Below are 27536 nucleotides of genomic sequence, written 5' to 3'. Positions count from 1 at the left end.
GAGACCGCGCCAATGGCTAGGACCCAGCTCTCCGGAGACTTCCTACTCCGCTCCCCCAGCTTCTCACAGTGGTCGAAGGCCGCCGGCCGGCAAGCCTACTGCAAGCTCTCGGAGGCTCGGGTTTTTCTCAGAGGTGGGCCTTCACGGCGAGGAGGGGCCGACCGCCTCGGGCTCCTCCTCCTCCCAAGGCCGGTTGCCCGGTGCGGGGGCGGGACGGGAGCCGGGCTGTTAGTTGCGGGCTCCTCCCCCCCAAGGGAGGACCAGAGGGGGCGGAGGCGGGTCAAGTTCCTACTGGGGGACGGACTTTGGAGGCGGAGGCGGGGCCGGGCGCCGCAGTCCCTTCTTCCCGTGGACCCGCGGGCCGGAGAAGCTGCGGGTTTCTTTTCCCGGAGGCGGACCTGGGCGGCGGGAACGGACCTGGGGGGCGGGGCCGGACCCCGAAGGCCCCTCCTCCCCAGGCGGGCTTATTTGGCGGCGGGGGCATCTGCCAGGTGTCCGCGGTTTGGCTGCCTAGCCGAACGGGCTCTGGCTCCTCCCAGTGGCCGGCCGGGGCGGAAGCAGGAGGCGGGGGCAGCGTGCGCGCTGCTGGTCTCCTCTCCCGCGGCGCTGGGGCCCGCGCTCCGCGGCTGCTGCTAGATTCGGCGCCTCGCAGTCGGCCAGCTCCTCTCCGCGCCCGCCCGCGTCTAGACCAGGCCTCCTCCTCAAGCCCCAGCCCGCGGCATCGACCCCGCCGGCCCTCTCCCGCCCCGTCTCATACTGTGGCCGCCGCTGCCGCGGCCCCGGCCCCGATGGCTCTGTGCAACGGAGACTCCAAGGTCAGTCTTTGGCGTGGGGCTCCCTGCCTCGCCGCTTCTGGGCGCAGGCGAGGCTCCGGGGCCAGGGAACCACCGCTCGACCCCCCTCCCCCCAGCCCGTCTGCGCAGCCCTGCGGCCCGGGCAGCTGCGCGTCGGAGAGTCCCCGGTCGGGGCCTGTGGCATGTTTTCTCCTCGGGAGCGGCAGGTGCTTTGTTGATTTTTGTCTTCGTGTCGGGGTTCCTGCGCCCGCCGGTCTCCGGGCGTCGGGGAGGGCGTCAGCTCCCCGCGGCCACGCCGCTGGCCCTCGCCTCCCCCGCTCCGCTGTGGGGCTCGGAGCCCGAGGAGCGCGGCCGGAGGGTGGAGGTAGGGAGGCAAGCGAGTGTGTGTGTTTGCTTCCTCAGCCCTCACCCCCGTGCCTTCGGGAGGCTGGGGGCCTTTTGTGGACCTCCTGGGGCCCGCGGAAGGCAAGGCAGGGTCGGGGCCTCGCGTGCGGCGTTCAAGCTGTGCTGGCCTCCAGTCTTCCCGCCTCCCCATTTCCCGCCTGCCCTCGGTGAGGCCCTCCCCGTTCCCCAACGCCGGCCTTGGGGTCCGCGGCGGCGAGGCCGGCCCTCCGCGAGGCCGCGTGATTGCAGTCCTCCTTCCTCCCCACCCCCCGTCCCCCAGTCAGTCCCCGGTCAGGGCCGGTGACCCGAGGGTCGTTCGCCCCGCTGCCCTCCCCCCCTCCTTCTCCGAGGGCTGGAGCGTGGGTCTAACCCCGCCCCTAGTCGCTGGCTGCTGCTTTTGCACGTTTGTTTGCGGTGGATCCCCTCCCCGCGGTGGGGAGCCCTCTCCGGGACGCGAGCCGCGGCCACCGCGTCCGAGGGCTGGGGAAGTGGGGAGTCCCGGGGTGTTGGAGAAGTTGCTAACTTGATGTGGGGAGAGCACGTTTGGGTCGCCGTTGCGCTTCTCGTCGCCTCCAACTCACTTTTTCTTTAGACCCTCCTCTTTCGTCTCGCTTCTGAATTGAGCACCTTCGCGTTCACTTCTGTATTAAAATTTTCGTTGGCTTGGAGTTTTCAGACCCTCACAAAGTCGCTTTTGTCAGCGATAAAGTGCATAGTTTGGAATTGGCGATTAACCTGAGCAAGATGTATCTCCTATACACTGTTTAGAGCCTGGCTTTAAGAAATTACTTCATTAAATTTTATTCATGTGTATGGGATTTTAAAAGTCAGGTGGGAATTGGTGTTCTAAGTCAGATAGTAGTGCCTCATGCAGGTGGTATTCTCTTTCAAAGGTGGTGTCTAAGTGTCACATATTAGTAGTAGGTCCCCTCCTACTAATGACTGCCTAGTACCTCCTAAACATTAAAAAACTATTTGTTGAACAAATGAGGAAAGATGATAAGGTAGCGATATGTTCTTTTAAACCGAGAAAACTAATGCGTAGACGATGTGAAACTCTTTTCTCGGGACTCTAAAGGGGAATGAAGACAGTCGAACTTGTTTTTGACCTCAGACGCTAATGTAAACCTCATTGTGCAGCTCTTTTCTGTACATTAGCTCACTTGCAAAGCATTTTTCTGTTTTGAGACTGATAACTTATCTTTGTGCGGGTAGAGGAAATGACCACTAATAGGAGGACTTAAACCTAATTTCAGACTTTGAAAGATATGTGGTGATTTGAGAAGAGTATTTTCACAAAATTAACTGGCAGCAGAAAGTTCAAGACTCAGTTTCCAAATTTGTGTGTCTTAGGTGTATAGAGCATACATTTTTTTTTCCTAGTTGATATTTTTGTTTTGTTTAACTTGCATTTTAAGGAGAGTCTCGATCAATTTGATATATTTTTGGATATTTGAGCCTCAAGTGAATTGCTGATTGATTTTATTTCAAGGTCCTTTAAAAACATACTCAAGGATGTGTGTTTTTGTGTGTGTGTGTGTGTGTTTGGAGTAACAATTAGATGTGAACTGAATTGGAAGCACTTTCAGGAGGAGCCATCAGGGAAATAACATATTTCATCAAATCTATTATTATTTCATGTACTCTTAAGGAGGAAAAAACTCCCTACAGTTAAATGGTGGTATGTCATTGATCATAAGAAACATTTCAAGTAAAGAGATGTGTAAACTTGGGATAATATGCATAATAAATTAGGTGAAATAAGATATTTCTAAGAGGTCCACCTGGAAATCTGAGTAGGCATCTCTTTTCCATAGTTTACCACTGAACCACCCTTCCCTCTGGAGTGAAATACAAGTACTGTACCCAAGCTTACTTTGTTACATCTATTGTGACTCTTGACAGTTTTGTGTAAATCCTGGTTCATAAATTAAAGTGGGAGGAAAGAGCTGATTTTGATTCCTATTCTGGTACATTTCAATTTGTATCAGGATTTTCTAAAATGACATTTTTGCATGATAGAAATTAGGGAGAGACCTAACATTTATAAAAACATTTGGGCTGATTAACTATCCAAAGCAGAGGTTATTGTTTTCTTATTTAAGGAGTTGATATAATGTTGTTAAGAAGTTAAGATCTTATATAATGGTTTATTTAAAAACTTTTTTTACTGCTACTCAATGTTATATATGAATAGTATAAAGGTCAAGTATCAGACATAGTAACTATTTTCTGTTTTATTAAGGCAGGATTATCAGAATATTGTTCTTTGGGCTACTTGTGAAATTTCCCACTTTTTGGCCTTATCTAACCCTCACATTCTTGGTTGGAGCAGAAGTGGGACCTGCTCCATCACCTTTACTGAGATGTTGACTAGGGTAAATCATATTTGAATTAAAGGTGTTTTATAAATTGATTGTATGTGATATAGAATCTTTAATGACCTCTACTGTTAAAATTTTAAATTTGGCATTTTTAAATTTAAGGTTTTTGGGGGGGCACCTGGGTGGCTCAGTCGTTAAGCGTCTGCCTTCAGCTCAGGTCATGGTCCCAGGGTTCTGGGATCGAGTCCCGCATCGGGCCCCCTGCTCAGCGGGAAGCCTGCTTCTCCCTCCCCCACTACCCCTGCTTGTGTTCCCTCTCTTGCTGTCTCTCTCTGTCAAATAAATAAATAAAATCTTAAAAAAAAAAGAAATTAAGGTTTTTTTTAATAAAACAAGCCAAATTTTATTTTTTTAAAGGTTTTATTTATTTGAGAAAGAGAGACAGAGTAAGAGAGAGCATGAATGGGGTGAGGGGCAGGGCTGGATCCCAGGATTCTGGGATCATGACCTGAGCTGAAGGCAGATGTTTAACCAACTGAGCCACCCAGGTGCCCCTTTAAATCTAAGTTTTTGAATCAGATTGAAAGATAACAAGATTTTTTTCCTGGGTTGCATTGAGTATTAAACAACTGTCCTTTTATGATAACTCTATAGAACATTTTTTTAAAGATCGATGATTTTTTTTTCCTGCTTCAGATTTTGTTCAGATAATAAGATATTCATCTAGGGCTAGGTTGATTAAACGTCTGACTCTTGATTTTGGCTCAGGTCATGATCTCAGGGTTGTGAGATTGAGCTCACAATGGGGTCTGTGCTAGGGGTGGAGCCTGCTTAAGATTCTCTCTCTTTCTCCCTCACCCTACCTCCCTCTCTTTCTCCCTCCGCCCCTTAAAAAAGAATCTTCATCTAGAATGAAAGAGCTGTTACAAAAGGAATAGTTTTTATTGTTTCCTGTTCTTAGACTTGGAAGGTTTTGAAATTCCTCCAGGAACTTCAGATAGCCTTGTCTTTTAGCTGGACCAAATGTAGACTTGTCCTATACTTGTTCAAATGTATTTGATACTTTTAAAAGGCTATTTAATGATTCCTATTACAAAGGATGCTGTTTAACGTAATAAATACTTATTTGCTATCCAGAAGAATAAAATTTACCTCTGTTACGGTGCTTACAATGTCTTCATGTTTCCTTCTAACCTAGACTCTGTTTAGATGCTCAAAATGAATGAAGTCCTCAGGGATAAAACAATTCTGAAGCACTTTGTGAATCAACAGAAAAGTAATCGTTTCATAGGAATTTGAATCTTTGTATAACATGTATAATTCTGAGTTGTGTAGAATACTTTTCTCATGCTTATTGTGGAATAGAGACGTTTCTGTATTTGCTTAAGAATCACAGTGGTTTAAAAAAATAGTTTTACTGTAGTAGTAATGTGGTATTAGTTGGTTTTCTAGTGGTGGACCCTTGCCATGTTTTGAGGACCAAGGAGATGGTTTATATAGTTATGTCCGTACATTCCCTAATACAATACATTATAATGTGATAGGGAGTGAGGTGTTTGGTTATAGTAGTGTGACCTTATAGTCTTTGTCTAAACTGGGGCACTTAAACATGAAAGGAATTGGTAAAAATAAATTGTAATTTCTCTAAAATAAAATATTACCAAACAAAATAAAAAATTTTGGTTTTATACAATATAGTAAATAAATGGCAAAACTCCTGTAGCAAGAATGCTCAAATTACTCTCTCTGGAAATCATGCACGGGAACACACAACATCTCTTTCCTGCATATACGTTACAGATACCTTACTCACATTTCCCACTGACCCAGATGATGGTGGCCTAGAGGTTTGGTGCATCTTGCAAGCTGAGCAATGGCTGTGGCACTCAAGACTGGATAGAGTTAGCTACCCTTAGATGCCCCTGTCCAAGTGTACTTCATTTTATTAGGAAAGGATGTGGAAAAAGAAATGGTATATGAGTGGTTGGCTTTCAGATTGAACCTAAAGTTAGAAGTGAGAACTCTGTGTTCATTGCACCTGTACTCCACAGAACTAGACAAAACCATGGCAGAAGGTGGAAGTATAAAGTGAAAGTGTAAGAAACCCATCCTATGTTACTTTAATGCAGTTATTCATAAGAATGTTAAAAAATGAAGACTATGAGATAAATGGGTGGGTGTGGGAATAACAGGTGTAAATTAGGACAGTCCTGGCAAACTGGGCCATATGGTCACTCTAGTTATAGAGCACGTATTGCCCTGAGTTTGGATCTTGATTTCAACAGTGACATCTATTTAAAATTTGGCTAACATTTAATCCTAATGTGTATATTAGAATAATTATTTCTGAGTTAGTAACTATGCTAAGAGTTTATGAAATTCTTAAAAACTGAGTGTCAAATTACTTGTTTTCTAAAAGGTGAGAACCAGCAGTGTTGAAACTGACCAACAGATAAAATCTGCTCTAATCTACCATAACGTTTTCAGGGGATGTTTCCCAAACTTTTAAAGCTGCCTGGACATGCAAAATTCTGATATTCTTGTTTGTCACAGGAGAACAGAATCCTTTTTGTCTCTTAAAACTTACTGAGATCTGTGTAAATTTAAGTCACCTTCACCTTGTCTGTAATTTGGAAAATTAGTTTTAGTAATTCTTATCCTCTGAGTCTCATTATGAATATAAATCTAAGACTCCGGAATTCTAAAATGCTGCTTTGAACAAATTTTGGATGAACAATTCCTAACTAATTTGGGAAAATTTAGATGAATTATAGATAAATCATTGTTTTGATACATTTATTGGTAATAGTGAAACTTTTTATGCTGTAATTTTTTCCCCCTTTAACATTTTATGAAACATCTCAAACTGACAAGCAAGTTGAAATTTTAGTCAGCATTTAGGTGTAAAACCTAGATTCTACTCTTTATTTTTCTTAAAAAAAAAAAAAAATATATATATATTTTTGGGGCGCCTGGGTGGCTCAGTCATTAAGCATCTGCATTCGACTCCTGGGATCGAGCTCTGCATCGGGCTCCCTGCTCAGTGGGAAGCCTGCTTCTCCCTCTCCCACTCCCCCCTGCTTGTGTTCGTTCTCTCACTTTGTCTCTCTCTGTCAAATAAATAAAATCTTTAAAAAATATATTTTTATAACCACTTTATTGAGATATTCGTATACCATAAGATTGTGCCATATAAAGGGTTCAGTGGTTTTTAGTATACTCACAGATTTGTACAACCATCACCACAGTTAATTTTAGAACATTCTCATCACCCCCAAAAGAAATCCTGTACCTTCTAGCAATCAGTCCTCCTTTCTCCTGGTCTGCCTTTCTCTCCCAACCCTAGACAACTACTAATCTGTTTTGTCTCTATAGATTTGCCCATTCTAAACATTTTCTATGACTAGAATCTTACAGTATATAGTCTTTTGGGACTGGCTTCTTTTATTTAGTGTAATGCTTTCAAAGTTTATCTGTCTTGTGGCATGTGTTAAGTACCTTATTCTTTATTACCAAATAATATTCTGTTGTATGGATATACCACCTTTTACTTATCAATTCATCAGCTGATGGACATTGGGTTTTTTATACCCTTTGGATATTATGGATAATGCTGCTATGAATATTCTTGTACAAGTTTTTGCGTAGACATAAGTTTTCATTTCTTTTGGGTATATACATGAGGGTGGGATTGCTGGGTCATGTAGTAATTCTGTATTTAACCTTTTGGTGAATGGTCAGACTGTTTTCCAAAGTGGCTGCAGTATTTCTGTCAGTATCTCTGCAGCATTTCTGTAAGTAGTGCATGAGGTTCTAATTTCTCCACGTTTTTGCCAGCACTTGTCTTTTGGTTTATAGCCATCATAGTGGGTATGAAGTGGTATCTCATTGTGATTTTGATTTGCATTTCCCTAACGACCGATGACGTTGGACATCTTTTCACGTGCTTATTGTGCATTTGTATATTTTCTTGGGGGAAATGTCCATTCAAATCATTTGCTGATTTTTAAAAGTAGGTTACTTATCTTTTTATTGAGTTGTAAGAGTTCTTTATTCTAGTTTGACAAGTTTCTTATCAGAAATATGTTTTGCAGATATTTTCTGCCATTCTGTGGGTTTTTACTTTCTTAATGGTGTCCTCTGATGCATAAAAGCTTATAATTTTGATGAAGTTCAACTTATTTTCTTTTGTCAGTTGTCTTTTGGTGTTTCATCTAAAGAGCATTTCCTTTTTATTATTATTATTATTATTTTTTAAATTCCAGTTAACATCCAGTGTAATATTACTTTTAGGAGTAGAATTTAGTGATTCGTCACTTATATATAATTCCCAGTGCTCATCACAAAAGTTCCCTCCTTAATACCCATCACCCATTTAGCCCATCCCTCCCCCTCCCCTCTAGCAACCCTCAGTTTGTTCTCTATATGTAAGAGTCTGTTTTATGGTTTGCCTCCTAAGGAGCATTTCCTAATGACCTTGAATCTTGTATAATTGCCTATGTTTTCTTCTGAAAGCTTTGTAGCTTTAGCTCTTACATTTAGGTCTTTGATCCATTTTTGTTGTGAGATCCTAAGTTATAATTTGGTGGAACATTTTCATATTGTTGCATTATTGTCATGAACTGTGAGATATGGTCCTCCCAACTCCCGACATCTGATTGGGTGAAATAAGGCACCAGATTTATAGCATTAGACTGAGGAGATAACTTTTTAAAAGGTAATTAAAGGTAATTAGGAATAAAAGTACAAACTTTTAATGGATGGTTAATTGGATGCTTAATCCACTTAAGTGGATTTAACCTGATTTTGGTTTTGTAATGGAGGGGCTCTTAGATTTGAGTGAATGTTGGCCTTGTTTTTGACACCATGGCAGAGCTTGACCATCTGGTGCCCCTGAAGGCTGAGGGTAAACAATTGCTTATTGTAACATTGTTTGTCAGTTTGTGGAGACACATGGTTTGAAAAAGGTCACTAATAAATATTTTGTTTTGCTTGTTTTTATTGAGGTAAAATGTACATAGGTGAAGTGTATAGATCTTTTAAGTGTACAATTTGAATTTTGACAAATGTATATACCTGTGTAACCACTACCCCAGTCAAGATATAAAACATTTCTATCACTCCCAAGTTCTTGCATGTCCCTTGGTTCCTCCAGCAGCAACCACTGTTCCCATTTCTATAGCCAGACATTAGTTTTGTCTGCTTTGAACTTTATATAAATGGAATCGTATGGTGATGTTTGGCTTCTTTCACTCAGCATAATGTTTTTGAGGTTTATCTATGTTGTATTAGTAGTTCATTTTTATTGTTGTGTAGTATTCCACTGTAGGATATACTAGAATTTATCCATTCACGTGTTGATGGCCATGTGGACTGTTTCCAGATTTTGTGGACATAGATGTTCATTACTCTTGGATAAATACCTAGGAGTGGAATTACTGGGTCAGAGGATACCTTAATAGGTTTTGGTATTTTCTATTTTGTACAGTTTAGAATATTTAGGTTCTAATAATCTACTTGATGCCTGGAAGAGATAAACACTGGTAGAGTAAAATAAACTTAAAAAAATTGCATCATGGGGCGCCTGGGTGGCTCAGTCGTTAACTGTGTGCCTTTGGCTCAGGTCATGATCCCAGGGTCCTGGGATCTGGGGTCTCTGCTCAGCAGGAAGCCTGCTTCTCCTTCTCCACTCCCCCAGCTTGTGTTCCCTCTCTTGCTGTGTCTCTCTCTGTCAAATAAATAAATAAATAAACTCTTTAAAAAAAAATTGCATCATAATATTTTGTCCTTAAGGGTATTTTAAAAAGTACCTTGTTGAGCTGTATTTTAATGGGAATAGGATCTGGTTTGTGGGTAAACAGGCTACTTTTAGATTGGCTTTATAAACATGTACCAGTAGAAATGAACAATTTCTTTATTTGATAATAGCAATCTGAATTTTAAATTCAAAAATAATTTGAGGGCTTCTGGGTGGCTCAGTCACTTAAGCATCTGACTCTTGATTTCTGCTCAGGTCATGATCTCAAGGTCGTGAGATTGAGTCCTGTGTTGGACTCCACGCTCAGCAGGTAGTCTGCTTGGGATTCTCTCTCTCCCTCTTTCTCTGTCCCTCCCCCTGCTTGCATGTGCACCCATGCACTCTCTCTCTCTCTAAAATAAATAAAATAAAAAAATAATTTGACAATAAAGCTGATGAAAAAGGATTTGGAAGCACTCGGGATTTAATAAGGCTGGGTTTCTATTTCTTTTTTTTTTTAAAAAATGCAACCTTGGCATTGGTGCAGTATTTGCATATAAAAAACTATTTTCAGGTGTTTGATAAGAACTTTTCTATCAGTTTGTGAGGCATATTATCCTGGTATGGTAAATCTTGGGTTCACCAGGCCTACCTCTCCAGAGGTTAATTAATAGTGCCTCTACGTGGTTCCTTTTCCCTGATGTCTTTCCTTCATTAGTTACCCCCTTAAAAAAAAGATAAGTATGTATTTATGTTTTAAATTTCCAAAGCTAGAGAATCAGTGTAATGTGTATCTTAAGGACAAGGTCACAGAGAGCTAAGCATGATTACAGCCATTTTGAATAATTTTGCCCTGTATTCTTATGTATTTCTGCTATATATGGCCAGGGAAAGCAGAATCATAGTATGTTACCAATTGAGAACCTGCCATGGGTGCTTTGGTGTTAAACAGTTTTTGTAAAATTTCACTTTAGGTGGTATTAAACATTCAGGACATGTGAACTAATTTTTTGCTGACAAGTTTGTGGGTCAGCTCAGCATTGCTGAGCTCCACTACTTTCATCCTTCTCTTGGGACTACTAGGTTGATGGTGTTTTCATGATGGCAGAAGGACAGGATGGAAGTAGAATCATTAAGATGGCTTGGCACTCTACCATTTCAGCCCTCATTACCTTGGCCAAAACAAGTCTCACGGTTGAGCCCAATGTCAAGAGTGAGGAAATATATTCTGCCTAAAACAGGATGAACTGCAAAGTCATATGAGAAATGGCATGGATATAGGGAATAGTGAAGAATTAGGGCCAATAATACAGTCTGTTACATACACAATATTAAAAACATGCATAAGTAGAGCAAAGAGTATAAAGTACTAACCAGCTAAACAGATATAAGCATATGGTCAGACTTCTTTCATATACGTATACATAGAATGAACTACTGTATAACTGTCAACTGTATTCAATAATCGTACCTAGAATTTTTTATATATATCATAAGAGACTTAGACTTTTTTGAGAATCATATACCACTTACAATTAAAAAAATATGAACTAAATTAGTTTTGGTATTTTTAAAACTTTCTTCATGTTTAGTCTGATACTTCTAAGTTATTTTTTGACCTGAGTTGTCCAAGAACTGTTTTTCCACACATCTTCTATGCCATCAAGAATTTTGATGATTCAGCATTTCTTGAGAGTGCTCACTTCTGGAATTTTTTTCCAGGCCATTGATGACTCATTCTGCAAATTTTTTTTTTTTTTTTTTTTTTAAAGATTTTATTTATTTGAGAGAGAGAGAGAGACAGCGAGGGAGGAAACACAAGCAGGGGGAGTGGGAGAGGGAGAAGCAGGCTCCCTGCTTAGCAGGGAGCCCGATGCGGGACTCGATCCCAGGACCCTGAGATCATGACCTGAGCCGAAGGCAGACACTTAACGACTGAGCCACCCAGGCCTCCCTCATTCTGCAAGTTTTGATGCTAGTACTTCCTTGATCTTACCAGAAGATATCAATGGAAGTTTTTCAGGTAGTATCCAGAATTCAGTCCTTCTTCAAGTAGTTTTTAAATGTTAAGGGGTTACACTTGTCCAGTGATACTACTAGTAGTAACAAGCCACTGCACTCTCCAGGGGTCTTGCTCAAGTGTTTATAGAATACATAGAGAAATGACATAGAGAAATGAAATAGAGTTATATAAAGTTTCATAATGTCTATCCTAGATGAATTTCAGCCAAGCTCAGCTATATTTCTTTTGCTCAAACCTTGGGACATCTTTCTGCTCTAAGGGAAATTTTCTGAGAGACTCCAGGGAATCTCTTTCCCTTGAGGGATTTTATATCAAATTGTACATAACTATAGCCATGGCAGTGACAGCTGTGTCACTGAGCTAATGGAAAATTTAAGATACAGTGTGATTTTAGAGATGTCTGGCTTCTTTCAGTTGGCATGTCTGAGATTGATTTATCCATGTTGGGATTTTTCAGCCAAAGAGGACATTACCCTCTGTGGGATCATGGGGTGTTTAAACAGCAGTTTAGGTTAAAGATTAGGTCAAGGCCTTATGGGGCTTGGACGGTATTTTGGACTTAATTGAACTTTATTCTGAGGGGAAATAATTGAAGAATTTTAAGCAGGGGGAGGACTTGAAGTCCAATTTCTTTTTTCTTTTTTCTTTTTTTAACATAGGCTTGTTAACCAACTGATCAAAGTCAGGATCACCAATAGTGGAATAAAATGACATCGTATCCTTGCCATTGTGTTTTATTAGGAAGAGGCATAATTACATCATCAGTGTAAGATTGTTGCCAAAAAAATGTTTATCTGGAATCTAATCATAAGGCAGCAAATAGATTCTGGTTGAGGCATATTTTACAGAAAGCTGGTCTGAACTTTCAAAAAAATGGCTGTGTCCTAAAAGACCGTAAAAAGGTGAATAGGTAGTTTTGGATTAAAGGAGACAATGACATGACAGTGTGAGTACAGAGTCTGTGGTTTTTGATAGGGTTCTGGAATTAAAAACAAAACAAAACAAAAAAGCTAGGGGCACCTGGATGGTTCAGTTGGTTGAGTGGCGGACTCTTGATTTTGGCTTAGGTCATGATCTCAAGGTCCTGGGATCAGGCTCCACCCTCAGTGGGTTTGGGGGGGATCTGCTTCAGGATTCTCTCTCTCTCCCTTTGCTCCTCCCCCCACTTGCTCATGCTCTCTCTCTCTCAAATCTGAAAAAAAAAAAAAAGCCATAAAGGACATTAGTGGTGACATTTGAGGAAATTTGTGTGTAGATACTATTAGGACTAAATTTCTTGGGTGTGGGGGCGCCTGGGTAGCTCAGATGGTTAAGCGTCTGCCTTCGGCTCAGGTCATGATCCCAGGGTCCTGGGATCGGGTCCCACATCGGGCTCCCTGCTCCTTGGGAGCCTGCTTCTCCCTCTGCCTCTCTCTCTCTCTCTGTCTCTCATGAATAAATAAATAAAAAATCTTTAAAAAAAAAAAAATAAAAATAAATTTCTTGGGTGTGATTATGTATTGTAGTTATATAGAGGAATGTCCCTGTTGGTAGGAAGTAAGTACATGCTGAAAAGTGTTTTGGGAGAGAAATATCTATAATTTATTTTCCAGTAATTCAGAGGAAGAAGTATATATAGATAGAAATAATGCAAATGTGGCAAAATGTTACTAATTGTTGAATTTAGGTGGACAGTGGGGTTTATCGTGCTATAGATTTTTTTTTAAGTTTATTTAAATTTAAAAATTTTTAAAAGTTTATTTATTTGTTTTTAGTAATCTCTACAACTAGTGTGGGGCTTGAACTCACAACCCCGAGATCGAGAGTTAACAGGGTCCTTTGATTGAGCCATCCAGGCACCCTGTGCCATATTTTCAACCTTTCTGTAGGTTTCTGTAGGTTTAAAATTTTTCAAAAATAAAAAAAGGAGGGTAGGACACAAGCATATGATAAGATCAAGAGCTAGAGAGTCTCTTCGATTTAACCGTTTAATTGTAGGCTCAAACTTCATTCAGTGTTGTATGTGAGGTGATGGTTTCTTATGAAAAACCTTCAGTTAAGTTTGTTGACATTTCTAAAGTACCTAAGATGTTAGATAATTTTGTGAAGAAAATGTACAATTTTTCCCAAGTTATAGGTGTGGTGAGATTAAATAAGTAAATATGCTACTTCCAGTAGCCTTTTGGTAATGAAAGGATTATTCTGGGTAGTTGAGTATTTCAGATGACTAAAATGTCTGTGTGTGTGGGTGGGGGGTGGTTCTTAAAATCTCTTTTAACCCTAAGACTTTTATTTTGGCAACTGAAGTCTGCTAAAGTGTTTTTTGAAGAGCAACTACCTGAATAAGTTTAGTACTGATGAAATTCAACTTCCAAAATCATTTATATAGTATACTACTACTTTTCTCAGACATCAGCAGAACATTATTTCACTCATGTAAGCAAACTTTCTAAAGTAATAAAGCTTACCTTTTAAGTACCAAAATATTAAAAATTAAAATAACTTTGAAGTCTTCCAAAAATATAGTGCATATTTACCCACCTCTATAGTGCTACTTGTTTTGGGGTTTGCAAAGGCCTACATTTACCTTCTGCTTCTGCCAGTGTGTCCCTAGGCAGGTGATATAGTATCTGAGTCTCATTTTCTTCATCTGCAAAATAGAAGTACATACCATTATGAATAAGAAAATATGTAAAGCACATGAAACACTAGGTATGAAGTAAATGTTAGTTCCCTTTTTTTTTTACTTTAAAAATCTTTTTATTGTAAAATAAAACATGGATAAAGAAAACTACACACAACAAATGTATAGTTGAGTGAATTATAAGTCATGTGTGCTTTTTATCCAAAATATTGAAAGGTTTTTTTCTTTAAAGCCCAGTAATTTGTTAAGCATATTTGTTGGTACAGAGAAGATTAGCATGGCCCCTGTGGAGGGATGACATGCAAATTTGTGAAGCGGTCCATATTTTTCCATTTGCAGCGATGTGGATGGAGCTCTAGAGAGAGTATGATGCTAAGCAAAATAAGTCAGTCAGAGAAAGACAAATACCATATGATTTCACTCATATGTGGAATTTAAGAAACGTAACAAATGAGCAAAAGCAGAAAAAAGAGAGAAAGGCAAACCAAGATAGAGACTCTTACCTCTAGAGAACAAACAGATGGTTACCAGAGGGGATGTGGGTGGGGGGGGATGGGTGAAATAGGTGATGGGATTAAGGAGGGCACATGTCCTGATGAGCACTGCATGTTGTATGGAAGTGTTGAATCACTATATTGTACACCTGAAACCAATATTACATTGTATGTTAACTGAGTGGAATTTAAATAAAAATGTAAACACAAGTATATGTTGAGATTGGTCATTCTGGGTTCATAGTCTAATTTTGATTCATAATCTTTTATGCCTTACATAATTTTCTTAATATCTTTTAGTTCATTTAGAAATTGTACTTTCCAGTTTTGATCTCTTCTTTTTGGCTTGCTCTTGTAGGATGTTTTTATTCCTTATTCTCTCTTTTTTACTTTGAGTAACTTTGTACAGGATTTGACTTCTATAATTTGTTTCTCTTATATGTGAATATAGTTTTCCTGAGTTTTTAGAAGGAATCTTGATTCGGATAACTTTTATAACTTTATAGAACCCCCTCTTCTGTTAAAATTATGGCAGCTTGTTCTCTGAGGATTCCTTGCTCTGATTCTTCCCTCTATTTTAGTTTGACACTTCTATTTTCCTTCTTCCTTGCCCTTGTTTGTCCTGCTTAATTTTGATTCTGCTTCCAGCAGTTGCTTCTCATTTGTGAGCCTTGTTCTAGAAGGGAGCCCTGGCCCATTAGTTGAGAAAGTTCATGGGGATTAAACTCCTTCCACCCCTTTAAGCATTACCTTGGGTCTCCTGCTACTCATGTTACTATTGGAGTATGCATACCTTCTCCCGGTGCAACTGCTGTAGTCGAATTGGCCCCTGTGCTTTCTTTTCTTTTCTTTTAAATAAAGATTTATTTATTTATTTGAGAGAGTGTGCTCGTGTAGGGGGAGGGGCAGAGGGAGAAAATCTTCAAGCAGACTCCCCCCTGAGTTTGGAGCCCAACCTGGGGCTTAATCTCACGACCCTGAGATCATGACCTGAGCTGAAACCAAAAATCAGGCGTTCAAGTGACTGAGCCACCCACGCGCTCCTGACCCCTGTGGTTTCTAGCGAGTACCTTTTTGGCTATCTTGGAATTCTGTTCTCAAGTTATTCAGTGAAACTCGGTTGTTTCCCCCACAAATGCTGTTACACTAGAGTTTGTGACTATGGTAGTTTATTCCTACCAGCTTCTATTTGGGGAGATAACTTGTCATTTAGTTTTTGGTTTTGCTATTCAGTGATACATGGAAATTCAGGAAGATCCAAAAATGATACCATCTCCATCTTATGAGAATCTGCCAGATTATTTTGCTTTATTGTTAAATTAGGGTACTGATATGGTTTGATTGTTTCCTTAATATCATTTATTGATGTCTTAAAAGATATCTTTATGAACATCATTTACTTTATTATGATGATCTCAAGTCAGTTGAGAGGGATGTGAACCTTTTAGGCATTTGTGTTTCTTTTTCTTTTTCTTTTAAGGATTTTACCGCCTCTACACCCTAAGATTAAGAGTCACACACCCTACAGACTGAGCCAGCCAGGTGTCTTTGTGTTTACTTTTTAATTGTATAAATAGATATAATAGATTTTTCTGTTGTGTACTGTTGAATTTTATTTGTCTCTACTATTGATGTGACTAACAGCTTTTCTCATTAGGGTCCTTTTTCTAATCTGTTAAGGTTTGGAAGTCTATCAAACTTTATAACTCTGTGAAGTAGGAGTAAATAGAGTCTAGGTTTTGAGGGAAAGGAACTTTTGCTTACGTTACTGGTGACCTTTTTGCTTTCCCCTGAGTTGTTGCAGTTTGTGCTGGATAGGCAAGTTGATAGCTGAGGTAGAAAGAATGAGTCAAGGATTCAGTATTTCCTCAATGACCTCTGATATCATATGATTGAACATTTTCAAAAGCTGATAAGAAAACAGTATACATTTTTCTTTTAAAATTCAGTTAAGTAAAAATGAGTTGATTTAAAGAAATACAGACAGTCCTCACTATATAATAGTAGGACGACCATAAAAATGATTGTGCAAGCTGAAACCATGCGAAGTAATTTATTTCTTTTTTTTTTAGAGAGAATGCATGCATGTGCACACATACAGAAGAGTTGGGGGAGGGGTAGAGGGAGAGAATCTTTAGGAGACTCCTCCCTGAGTGTGGAGCCTGACACAAGCTTGATCTCAAGACCCATGAGATAATGACCTGCGCTAACACCAGGAGTCTGATGTGTAATGGACTGAGCCATCCAGGCACCCCGAAAATCTCAAGCAGGCTCCATGCCCAGCACAGAGCCTATTGCGGGATTCATTCTCACCACCCTGACATCATGACCTGAGCTGAAATCAAGATTTGGATGCTTAGAGGCACCTGGGTGGCTCAGTCGGTTAAGAGTCTGCCTTTGGCTCAGGTCATGATCCTAGGGTCCTAGGATCAAGCCCCACATCGGGCTCCCTGCTCTACAGGGATCCTGCTTCTCCCTCTCTCTCTGCTGCTTCTCCTGCTTGTGCATATTCTCTCTCTCTGTCAAATAAATAAATAAATAAATAAATAAATAAATAAATAAATCTTAAAAAAAAAAAGAATCTGATGCCTAACCGACTGAGGTACCCAGGTGGTCCTTATGCAAAGCAGTTTTAATCAGTGTGAAGATTACAGTGGTTTGGGGACCTTTAAAATATTTTGTTAAAACATTAAATCTTACTGTTAATTATACAAGTATAGAGAAATAAAATACTGTAACTGTTTAGTATAAGTTAAAACATTAGACACAATGAGAATTGTTTTCTTTGTGAAATATGAATCAAGAGTAGTTTAAACAGTCTTTCCCTTTGCATCTTTTCTATGCCTTAAAACAGTGTTTCCTTTGCATCTTTTCTGTGCCTCCTTGGCTTTTGACATTTTATCCTTTACAATTGAAATGTCATGAAATACCTCCAAGAGTTTCTTTCTTTTTTTAAAAGATTTTGTTTATTTACTTTTGAGAGAGAGAGAGAGAGAGAGCATGAGTGGGATAAGGAGCAGAGGGAGAAGCAGGCTCCCTGCCGAGCAGGGAGCCATGTGAGGATAGATCCCAGGACCCTGGGACCATGACCTGAGCCAAAGGCAGACGCTTAACCAACTGAGTCACCCAGGCTTCCCTCCAAGAGTTTCTTTAATGTGAAGTATTTTCCTGGAGTTACTTTCTCTGGGACATTGTCATCCTTTCCATCACAGCTGCTTTCCCCATTGATAATTGATAAATTCACCTTCACCAAGTTCCTCTGGCTGCACATTTAGAGGCACTCAAACTGCAGCAGTGTCAACACTGCCATGGCCAGCAATTTTCTTCTATAACTTCATTTACAATGGATTCATATTTCGCTTCCAGGGTATCACTTTTCATTTCTTTGCTGTACTTTCATCTTTGTTGGTCTGTACCCCCTTGGATTATCCATAGGTGTAAAATGTCATGTGGATTTATCACTGGGCAATAAGGAGGTAACACAACTGTACTCTAGCTATTTGTTTTGCACTGTCCAATTGCAATAAACTTTAAAAGAAGGGACACATTGGTCAGTGATCATCATATTTGTTATTAATGTGGTGATTTATGGATTGAAGAGCTGACAGCGAAGTTTGTACTTAATGTAATTTCTCACAGCTAATTATGGTAACTGAAATTTGAGCCATGTTATTGCAGACTGATGTTAGTTAACTAAACCTTGGTATAAACCATGATAACTGAAATTTATGCTTGTCAGAATCATGGAAAGTGAGAACTCTGCCTGCAGTGTTAAAAAAAAAAAAAACAGGTTGTACTGGATTTGGTAAAAATTTTGACAGTGATAAGGGGACTGAAATCTGAGAAATTTACACAATAACAAAGTAGTCCTTCAAGAACACTTTTTTAAAAAGATTTTTATTTTTAAGTAATCTCTATAGCCAACATGGAGCTCAGACTCACAGCCAGGAGATTAAGAGTCATGCGCTCCATCGACCAAACCAGCCAGGTGCCCCAAAACTTTTCTTTCTTTTCTTTCTTTGCTCTGCTCCCCTCCTCATTCCCCCCTTCTTTTTTTAAGTAGGCTTCCCACTGGGCTTGGAGCTCCATGCAGGACTTGAACTCACGATCCTGAAATGAAGACCTGAGCTGAGATTAAGAGTCGGACGCTTAACTGACTGAGCCATCCAGGCGCTCCAACACTTTCTATTCTTTACAAAAAAATAGATTAAGATTAAAGAATTTTAGATAAATTCTTTAAAGAGTAGTATGTATGTTTGTGTGTGGACTAAGGGCAAAGCTCTAAAAGGAAAAAGTTTTAGTATTTCTTGCACTCTAATATATTTTATAAACTTTTTGTATTCTACTTTTTCTACATTGTTCAGTATTCATATGATTAAAATCTTCATTTTTGTGATCTGAGTAATTCTTTCTGGCCTGTGGTTTGGTCCTTCTCACAAATCCTCCTCTGTAGATGGCTGTGATTGTTGGCTTTTTTCATTACTGTAGCAGAAGTGTTAGTGATGTTGTGAGGTCTTTTGTTTTTTCATATAAAGGGAAAAGGAAGAGGCATGGAAAGAATTACATAAGTGTCTGAAGGACTGGCTTATGCTTTTTTATGTGCAAATTTTACAGCTGGAGGGGGGAAAACTCCAAAAATGTTTATTGTAAACATTTAAAACATACTGAAGAAGACATGTATCATATGATCTCACTGATATGAGGAATTCTTAATCTCAGGAAACAAACTGAGGGTTGCTGGAGTGGTGGGGGATAGGAGGGATGGGATGGCTGGGTGATAGACATCGGGGAGGGTATGTGCTATGGTGAGCGCTGTGAATTGTGTAAGACTGATGAATCACAGACCTGTACCTCTGAAACAAATAATACAATATATGTTAAGAAAAAAAAAAAGGAAGAAGATAGCAGGAAGGGAAAAATGAAGAGGGTGAAATCGGAGGGGGAGACGAATCATGAGAGACTATGGACTCTGAGAAACAAACTGAGGGTTCTAGAGGGGAGGGGGCTGGGGGGATGGGTTGGCCTGGTGATGGGTATTAAAGAGGGCACGTATTGAATGGAGCACTGGGTGTTATATGCAAACAATGAATCATGGAACACTACATCAAAAACTAATGATGTAATGTATGGTGATTAACATAACATAATAAAATAAAATTAAAAAAAAAAAGAAACAAAAAAAACCATACTGAAGAGTATGAGAAAGAAAAATTGTAAATCACCTGTAGCTCATTACTTGGATACAACCTCTGTTAGTATTTTTGTGTGTATCTGTCCCTGTGTTTCTTCTTCATACATGTATATACATTCTTGATGAAATATTTTAAAATGGGATTATATTATATGCATCCTACAAGTGTTTTTCCAGAGTACATACATGTTTTTAAAGTTTTTTTCTTTTTTTAGATTTTATTTATTTACTTCACAGAAAGAGACAGCGAGAGAGGGAACACAAGCAGGGAGAGTGGGAGAGGGAGAAGCAGGCTTCCCGCCGAGCAGGGAGCCCGATGTGGGGCCTGATCCCAGGACTCTGGGATCATGACCTGAGCCGAAGGCAGACGCTTAACGACTGAGCCACCCAGGCGCCCCTAAAGTTTTTTTCTTATATAAAATGTACAAAAACAGAATAGAGACTAGACTAAAATGAAGACTGTGTATCATTCAACTAAAGTGATTTCAGTGCATAGGCAAGCAGTCTTGTTTCATCCATACCCACCTACTCTTACATTAATCTGAAGCCAGTTCCAGGTAACTATTCCAGCATACATAGTTAAAAATTTTACATTTTGTCAAATTGCTTTCCAGAAAAGCATTATCAATATATAGGTGACAGAAATAAGATTAAAAAACCTTTTTAAAATTCTAATGTTATGGGTTGGATGCATCTATATATAACCGTTTCCTCATGTAATACAAAAAATCCTAATGAAGTGAATTTGAGCATGCTTATACTCCGGCAGCAAACTTTAAGTTCTTCATCAGTATATCCCTCATAGGAATACTGTGACTGTTAGATAGGGTGACCATATAATTTATTGTTCAAGCTAGGATGCTTTTGAGATTCACAGGAGGCCCTCTTAGTAATAATGCCAGTATAACAGGCATAAACTAGGACTATATTTTGGCACAGCTGGGTTGTATGTCCACCATGTTGGATAATATATATAAGATGCATTTATACGTAAAGTGACTATATTACATAGTCAGTAAATGCTGGCTTTTATTAAAGTGTTTATGTATGCCCACGTATGGATATGTATAAAAATCTTCCTTTTAAAAGAAGTGCTTTTGAATTGGCAACTCAGAGGCCTAAGTTAACAATTTTTGTTTCTGTATGTTTTTGGAGCTGACAGTGACCACTCTTTTTTAAAGGAGCTCTAATTTTTATAACTAAGAGGACATTTGCCTTAATATTTGCAGCTGGAGAATGCTGGAGGAGACCTTAAGGATGGCCGCCACCACTATGAAGGAGCTGTTGTCATTCTGGATGCTGGTGCCCAGTACGGGAAAGTCATAGATCGAAGAGTGAGAGAACTGTTCGTGCAGTCGGAAATCTTTCCCTTGGAAACACCAGCATTTGCCATAAAAGAGCAAGGATTCCGGTAGACCTTACACTTGTATTTTCTATGAGATTGAGCTTAGATTGTGGAATTTTTTATTAATTTGCTTGGGCACTGAATTTTTTTTTTAAAGATATATTTTGAGAGAGAGAGGGAGTGTTCGGGGTTGGGGGAGAGGTGGTGGGGCAGAGAGGGAGAGAGAGTCTTAACCTGACTCCATGCTGAGTGCAGAGCCCGACCTGGGGCTCTGTCTCAGGACCATTAGATCACTACCTGAGCTGAAACCAAGAGTCAGACACTTAAACGACTATACCACCCAGGTGCCCTGGGCACTGAATTTTTTTAAATGAATATAAGACATGCAGTGGTTTTACAAAAAGTTTTCTTCTGTGGTTCTGATTTTTAAAGATTTTATTTTTATTTATTTATTTGACAGAGAGAGACACAGTGAGAGAGGGAACACAAGCAGCAGGAGAGGGAGAGGGAGAAGCAGGCCCCCCACGGAGCAGGGAGCCCGATGCGGGGCTCGGTCCCAGGACCCTCGGATCATGACCTGAGCCGAAGGCAGATGCTTAACGACTGAGCCACCCAGGCGCCCCTGGTTCTGATTTTTAAAAAATTAAAGGAAAAATAATTTTTAGTTAAAAAGATTGCCTTAATTTTAATTGCACAGTTACAAGAATTTTTCATTTGAATATTTTATTTTTTTTTAGGATTTTTGGGTCAGACTTGAATTTGGCTATTATGGTCATTCATTCATCCCCAAGCATTTGATCAAAGGAATATATACAGTGGCTAGAATACCTAAATGAGAAGAATTCTATGTCCAATGAGTCTCTTTTGCCTCCTATCCCAAGAGACTAAGTTTCTAAAATATGAAGGTTTCTCAAGTCTAATATAAGGTCTAATTCAACAGCTTTTATGCCCAGAACTAGTCAAAATGACAGCCAACTTATATTTGTTTCTTCCTTTAACAATTTCTGGTTAATGCTATGCCTTTTCTCATGGAATTGATGGTCTTTGTTTATTAAGAGTGTTACCAAAAGCAAACAACTGCAGTTTGTAACTTTAATTGGGTCTTAAACATTGATGCTATATTTCTTCCAAAATACAGTATGTTTAATTTTTCTCAAAAGCATAATTTTTTTCCATTAGAGAAATGGTTAACTTTTAAAGTCTTCATAGACCTGTTTATCCTGTGATTCTTGTTTCTGAAATAGAGTGAATTGGAAAGCAGAAAAGACAGGTTGAAATTTAACTGTCCTAGTCTTAGGATACAGTTAAAAACAGTCATCTCTTTTTATTTATTTATTTATTTTTAAAAATATTTTATTTATTTATTTGACAGAGAGAGACACAGTGAGAGAGGGAACTCAAGCAGGGGGAGTGGGAGATGGAGAAGCAGGCTTCCCGCTGAGCAGGGAGCCCGATGCGGGGCTCAATCCCAGGACTCTGGGATCATGACCTGAGCCGAACGCAGATGCCCAACGACTGAGCCACCCAGGCGCCCCAGTCATCTCTTTTTAAACTGTAGAATTTTTAGAATAAGAAGGGACCCTTGAGTTTCTCTAACATGACTATGTCAGTTTGCCAGTGAGAACCAGTTTTAGGGAATCAAAAAACTGTGTGAGAATTCTAAATGTCTCTCTGTCATAACTAAGTTCCTTCATTCCCTTCACCCCAAACAAACAAAAAGTCTCCAGCAGACTAACCCAGGCTAAATGTTTAAGAATAGGGTAGCCAGGGGCGCCTGGGTGGCTCAGTCGTTAAGCGTCTGCCTTCGGCTCAGGTCATGATCCCAGGGTCCTGGGATCGAGTCCCGCATCGGGCTCCTGGCTCGGCGGGAAGCCTGTTTCTCCCTCTCCCACTCCCCCTGCTTGTGTTCCCTCTCTCGCTGTGTCTCTCTCTGTCAAATAAATAAATAAAATCTTTAAAAAAAGAAAAAAAGAATAGGGTAGCCAAATACTTGGCAAAAGAATGCTAATTATTTTTCCTGCCACCTGATTATAAACAATTCCTAGGTCCTGCTTGTGTCTAGAGGTTCTTTCTGTGTAGGAGTATAGGAACTATAGCCCTGTGGCTTTGCTTATTATAATCCTGTCTGCTGAGATATCTAGTTGATCATCCTTTTCCTAGAATATTAATATTATGAGAGGAAAGACCTCTTAACCTACTTGTTTTTGGAAATTTGACCTGCTTAAAATTGGTATCTGGAATGCCTTGTGGCTTATTGGCTTTGTAATTGCAAGTTAGTTTCAAAATAATTGCAGGGTAGAACTAGAAGACTGAGTGATTAGCTCTTCTTGAGAGTTATTGAGATAAGAATTTTCATAATTGGCTTAAGTACTGCTTAGGTTTCATCCTTGACTAAGTCCATTCCCTTTTCTTTTTAATAGTCTTAAGAATCTTACAGTCATGAGTTGTTTAGCAGATTAATGAGAAATGCTGGGCAGTCCCATGGTGGTTATCTTTTATAAAACTAAGTATAATGTACTGAAATTCTAGAGGGCTTGTTTATTTATGTTTTATAGAATTTTAGCTTATGCATTTTTAAAGAGCTAAGTTGCGTATCTACCCTTAAGGCTAACGCTACACCCCTTTAGGATTGTTATCTTAAAGATGTTACATTTATCATCTGAGTAGGTTGTCTTTAGTCTCTTTTGCAGGAGACAGGCTAACAAACATGATGAATAGCGTAATTCATGTTAGCAATACAAAGTTCAAAGAATGGGGCCTTTGAGCTCACTTGAATTGTTATATTTTTTAAAAATGTCCTGTCTTGCTGAATAATTTTTATGAATTTGACTATTATATCATTCTTCTGGATGTATTATAAGCCTGTATTTTAGTTTGTGTGTTTTTATATGGCAAGCAGCTGCTAATTACAAAGTGAATTGCCTAAATTTGTAAGAAGATTTTGGTTAGATCTTAAAATGCATTTTCCTTTAGAAATGTAGATAAATCAGGATTCCTGCAAAACTCAAACCTAAAATGAGTTTGAGGATACCTTAGATTAAGTGATGAGCATAGGTATGCCTCTATTGTATAAGAGGGCATGTGTGGCAAACTGGGAAGCAGGAGTAGTCTGAAGGTGCAGGTCTCTCTGTGATTCCAGTTGTTTGTAGCCATATGAGAGTGAAGGTCAAGTGCTGCTAGATTTTTTTTTCCCCTCTTCCTAAAGAAAACCCAGAAATCTGGATTTTTATGTAAAATTCGTAATATTAAAATGTTCTCAATCTTTTAAGTATATGCTGAGGGCCAAATTAGATCTATCACTGGCCAGGTGAAGAGCATAGGCCTCAGTTTGCAGCCTTTTCCATAATAACTGTTCAACTCCCAAGTTAACCCATCGAATGCTCTGTAAATTATAATATAGTGAAGTTATAATATTGACCTGGGTTCTGAGAGAATGCCATATGGGCAAAATTCGTATGTTAGCTCCCTTTCCTGGGTCTCAGGTAAAATTGTTGGGAACGTTGGATAGGTTTTCAACAGGGAAAGTCAGGTTATTATTCATATTCTGTCCTCCTTTGTTGTATTTTGCTGTGTCATCTAGGGTCTTTCTGTGACTTGCTTTACTCCTTGCTTCCCGGAAGACCTATATTTTCTCCATCTCCCTTTAGAATTCTCATTTACTCCTTCATTAATGTGGAAGACAAAACAAACTCATGCTAAACCTTTACAGCTAGAAACATTAGTATTTATGTATTTGAAGTTTGTACTTATTAACAAGTGAATGTTGAATTGATGGACTTTCACACATTTCAGTAGAGTACAGATGATTGAGCTGTGTAGGAGGCTGGATCTGCCACGGTATACTGAAAACATAACAAAATCTCTGCATCTGTACTGAGTCTCAGTGCTTCAAAGGAGAGAGGGCATGGACTTCAGGATAAAAATTAGCAGTTAGAGGATTCTTCACTGACTCTCTTCCTTAAATCCACAGTGCTATTATCATCTCTGGAGGACCTAATTCTGTGTATGCAGAAGATGCTCCCTGGTTTGATCCAGCGATATTCACTATTGGCAAGCCTGTTCTTGGAATTTGCTATGGCATGCAGGTACATCTGTGAATTTGCCTTAAGAGTTGACTTAATTTATTCTGTTTGTGATTCTTATTGTACTAATATTTTCTGTCTTTAGAGTATTTAGGATATTGTATGAGTTAATTTGTGCATGTTGCGACTGTTTACAAATTGTTATAGCAGTATGGCAGAACCGACCTGAGTGGAAATCTGTTTTTAGAGAAGTAACTATACTACTGAATACAACATAACACTGTCCATTAAAAAAAATTTAGACATTCAAATTTACATGTTACAGAAATAGTACACAGAACTCATTTATATTTTTACTCAATTCCCTTATTGTTGACAATTTTAAAACGATTTATTTATTTTAGAGATAGCATGCCTGCATGCGTGCACGAGCCAGGGGAGGGGCGGAAGGGAGAGTGAGAGAATCTCAAGCAGACTCCATGCTGAGCACAGAGTTCCAGGTTGGGGGGGGGGGCGCTTGATCCCATGACCCTGAGCCCCGAGATCATGACCTGAGGCAAAATCAAGAGTCAGATGCTTAACCAGCTGAGCCACCCAGGTGCCCCTCTTACTGTTGACATTTTTAACTATTTGAGAGTAAGTTGCACACATTATGTCCTGTTACTTGTTGTATTTCCTAAGGATGAGAGCTCTCTCCTATGTAACTACAGTCCAAATATCAAAATCAGGAAGTTAACACTGATTCAGTTTTGCATCTAATCCACAGACTGCATTCACATTTCACTGTTTGTCTCATTAATATCCCTTGTAAGTACTGTGTCCAATCTAGGACCATGTGTTATATTTAGTTGTCATGTCCTTTATTTTGGAACCATTCCTCAGTCTTTTCTTCTCTTTCATGACCTCGACAGTTAAAAAAAAAAAAAAAAAGACATTCCATTTACTTTATAGATTCTCCCTCAGTTTTGGTTTATTTGATGTTTCTTTATTGTTAGGTTCAGGTTCTGTTCTTTTGGCAGGAGTAGCACAGAAATGCTCTGCTCCTCTCAGAGCAGGTCATTAGGAGGCACGCGATGTCAGTGTGTGCCATGACAGTTTGATCGTTTAGTTAAGACGGTGTCTGCCACATGTCTCCACTGTATCGTTAATGAGTATGCATACCTTGGAATTGTATCAAAAACAAGAATACATAGGGACTGAGGTCTAGATATAAAACTATTCTTCTATAAGTTAAATGTTTAGAAATCTATTTTGGCTGCTTTGATACCTTTTTAGAGGAGTATAGGTTTATTAGACAAGTAGAATGTGATTACTGAATAAGATGATAGATAATACTGAGCCAGTAACATGCTAAGTTCTCACTTAGAATGATTTGTTCAATAAGATCTACTTACTAAGGAGGTGGGAATAGAAATAAATACATTTAAGAAAAGTTATCCCTAGTGATTGTAAGGAAAATGATTTTCTAGTTGAGGTAACTTTTAACAATGTATCTTACTTAACCACATCATCTGAAAATTGAGCTAGCTGGGATAGTATTCCCTGGGTAATATAATTATTAATTGACATGTTATAGTATTTTGCCTTTTCTAGTGTCAGAAGCAAGATAGTTTTTTTTTTTTTTAAACTCAGAATTCTCTGCTATGATAAGAATAGCCAAATAAATACAATGACTGGATTCACTTGTTTGTAAATGATCTTGATCTCTTTTCCCTTTTGCCCACCTTTTGGCTTTAGCCTGTACTAAATCAGAAGGGAAGACAGGGTCACAATACAAGTGGAATATCTAATGTGAGATCCTAACTGACCAAATGGAATCGGTGTTAATTAAAATATTAGCTTTTTAATTTCCTCATGATACACTGGGCCTCCCTAATTGATTATTGAGAATTGTCTATTAACTTTTGATTTCTTGTATATATGGCTTAAGATGATGTGTTCTTTCTCCCAATGACTGAGTTGTTTTAAGTCCTTGGATTGAAGATAACTTGAAATTTTAGTAATGGGCAAAACAGAGGGAGTCATTTTTTTTTTTTTTTTTTAAACAATCTGGTTGAGGGGCGCCTGGGTGGCTCAGTCGTTAAGCATCTGCCTCCGGCTCAGGTCGTGATTCCAGCGTCCTGGGATCTAGCCCTGCAGCAGGCTCCCTGCTTCGCTGGAAGCCTGCTTCTCCCTCTCCCACTCCTGCTTGTGTTCCCGCTCTCGCTGTCTCTCTATGAAATAAATAAATAAAAACCTTAAAAAAAAAAAGAATAATTAAACAATCTGGTTGAAATTGCTGTGCTTTAATATGAATATTGTACAGAAGGAGGCTGTCTAAAAGGTAGAAGGTGAGCAGACCAGTATATTTTATCTGGCCCTGGAGCATTCAGCAAAGGAAAAAACAATAAAAATCAATGTACACATAAGAATGAATATTTTTGTTGTTCTTATACTTGATACAAAAGCAGAATATTAGGAATCACTGGTCTGTAAAACAGCTTTACCAGATTTCATTTCTTGCTAATTGTTCATTATAGTTTTCCACTTTGATTTAGAGGAAATACTGACCCCTAAAAATATGTGATGTATGAAGTTCAAAAGCTACAACAATGGATAT

The 27536-nt window shown here is 39.3% G+C and overlaps 1 protein-coding gene and 1 pseudogene across 1 annotated transcript in view; both read left to right on the top strand.

Annotated features, from left to right (window-relative positions):
- The first annotated feature begins 327 nt into the window (after window positions 1-327).
- Window positions 328-27536, top strand: part of GMPS (guanine monophosphate synthase) — a 64070-nt gene continuing 36861 nt past the window's right edge. Inside the window, exons 1-3 of the mRNA XM_078070025.1 lie at window positions 328-815; window positions 20800-20981; window positions 24886-25000. Of these exons, the coding sequence (XP_077926151.1) occupies window positions 789-815; window positions 20800-20981; window positions 24886-25000 (324 nt within the window). The 5' untranslated portion in view covers window positions 328-788. The remainder of the gene's footprint in view (window positions 816-20799; window positions 20982-24885; window positions 25001-27536) is intronic.
- Window positions 14125-14214, top strand: LOC118553589 (U6 spliceosomal RNA; annotated as a pseudogene).

The sequence above is a fragment of the Halichoerus grypus genome, chromosome 1, assembly GCF_964656455.1.
Source record: "Halichoerus grypus chromosome 1, mHalGry1.hap1.1, whole genome shotgun sequence".
In the NCBI taxonomy this organism is placed as follows: Eukaryota; Metazoa; Chordata; class Mammalia; order Carnivora; family Phocidae; genus Halichoerus; species Halichoerus grypus.
The sequence above is the reverse complement of the archived record's forward strand: the minus strand, read 5'-3'. Positions and strand labels throughout refer to the sequence as shown.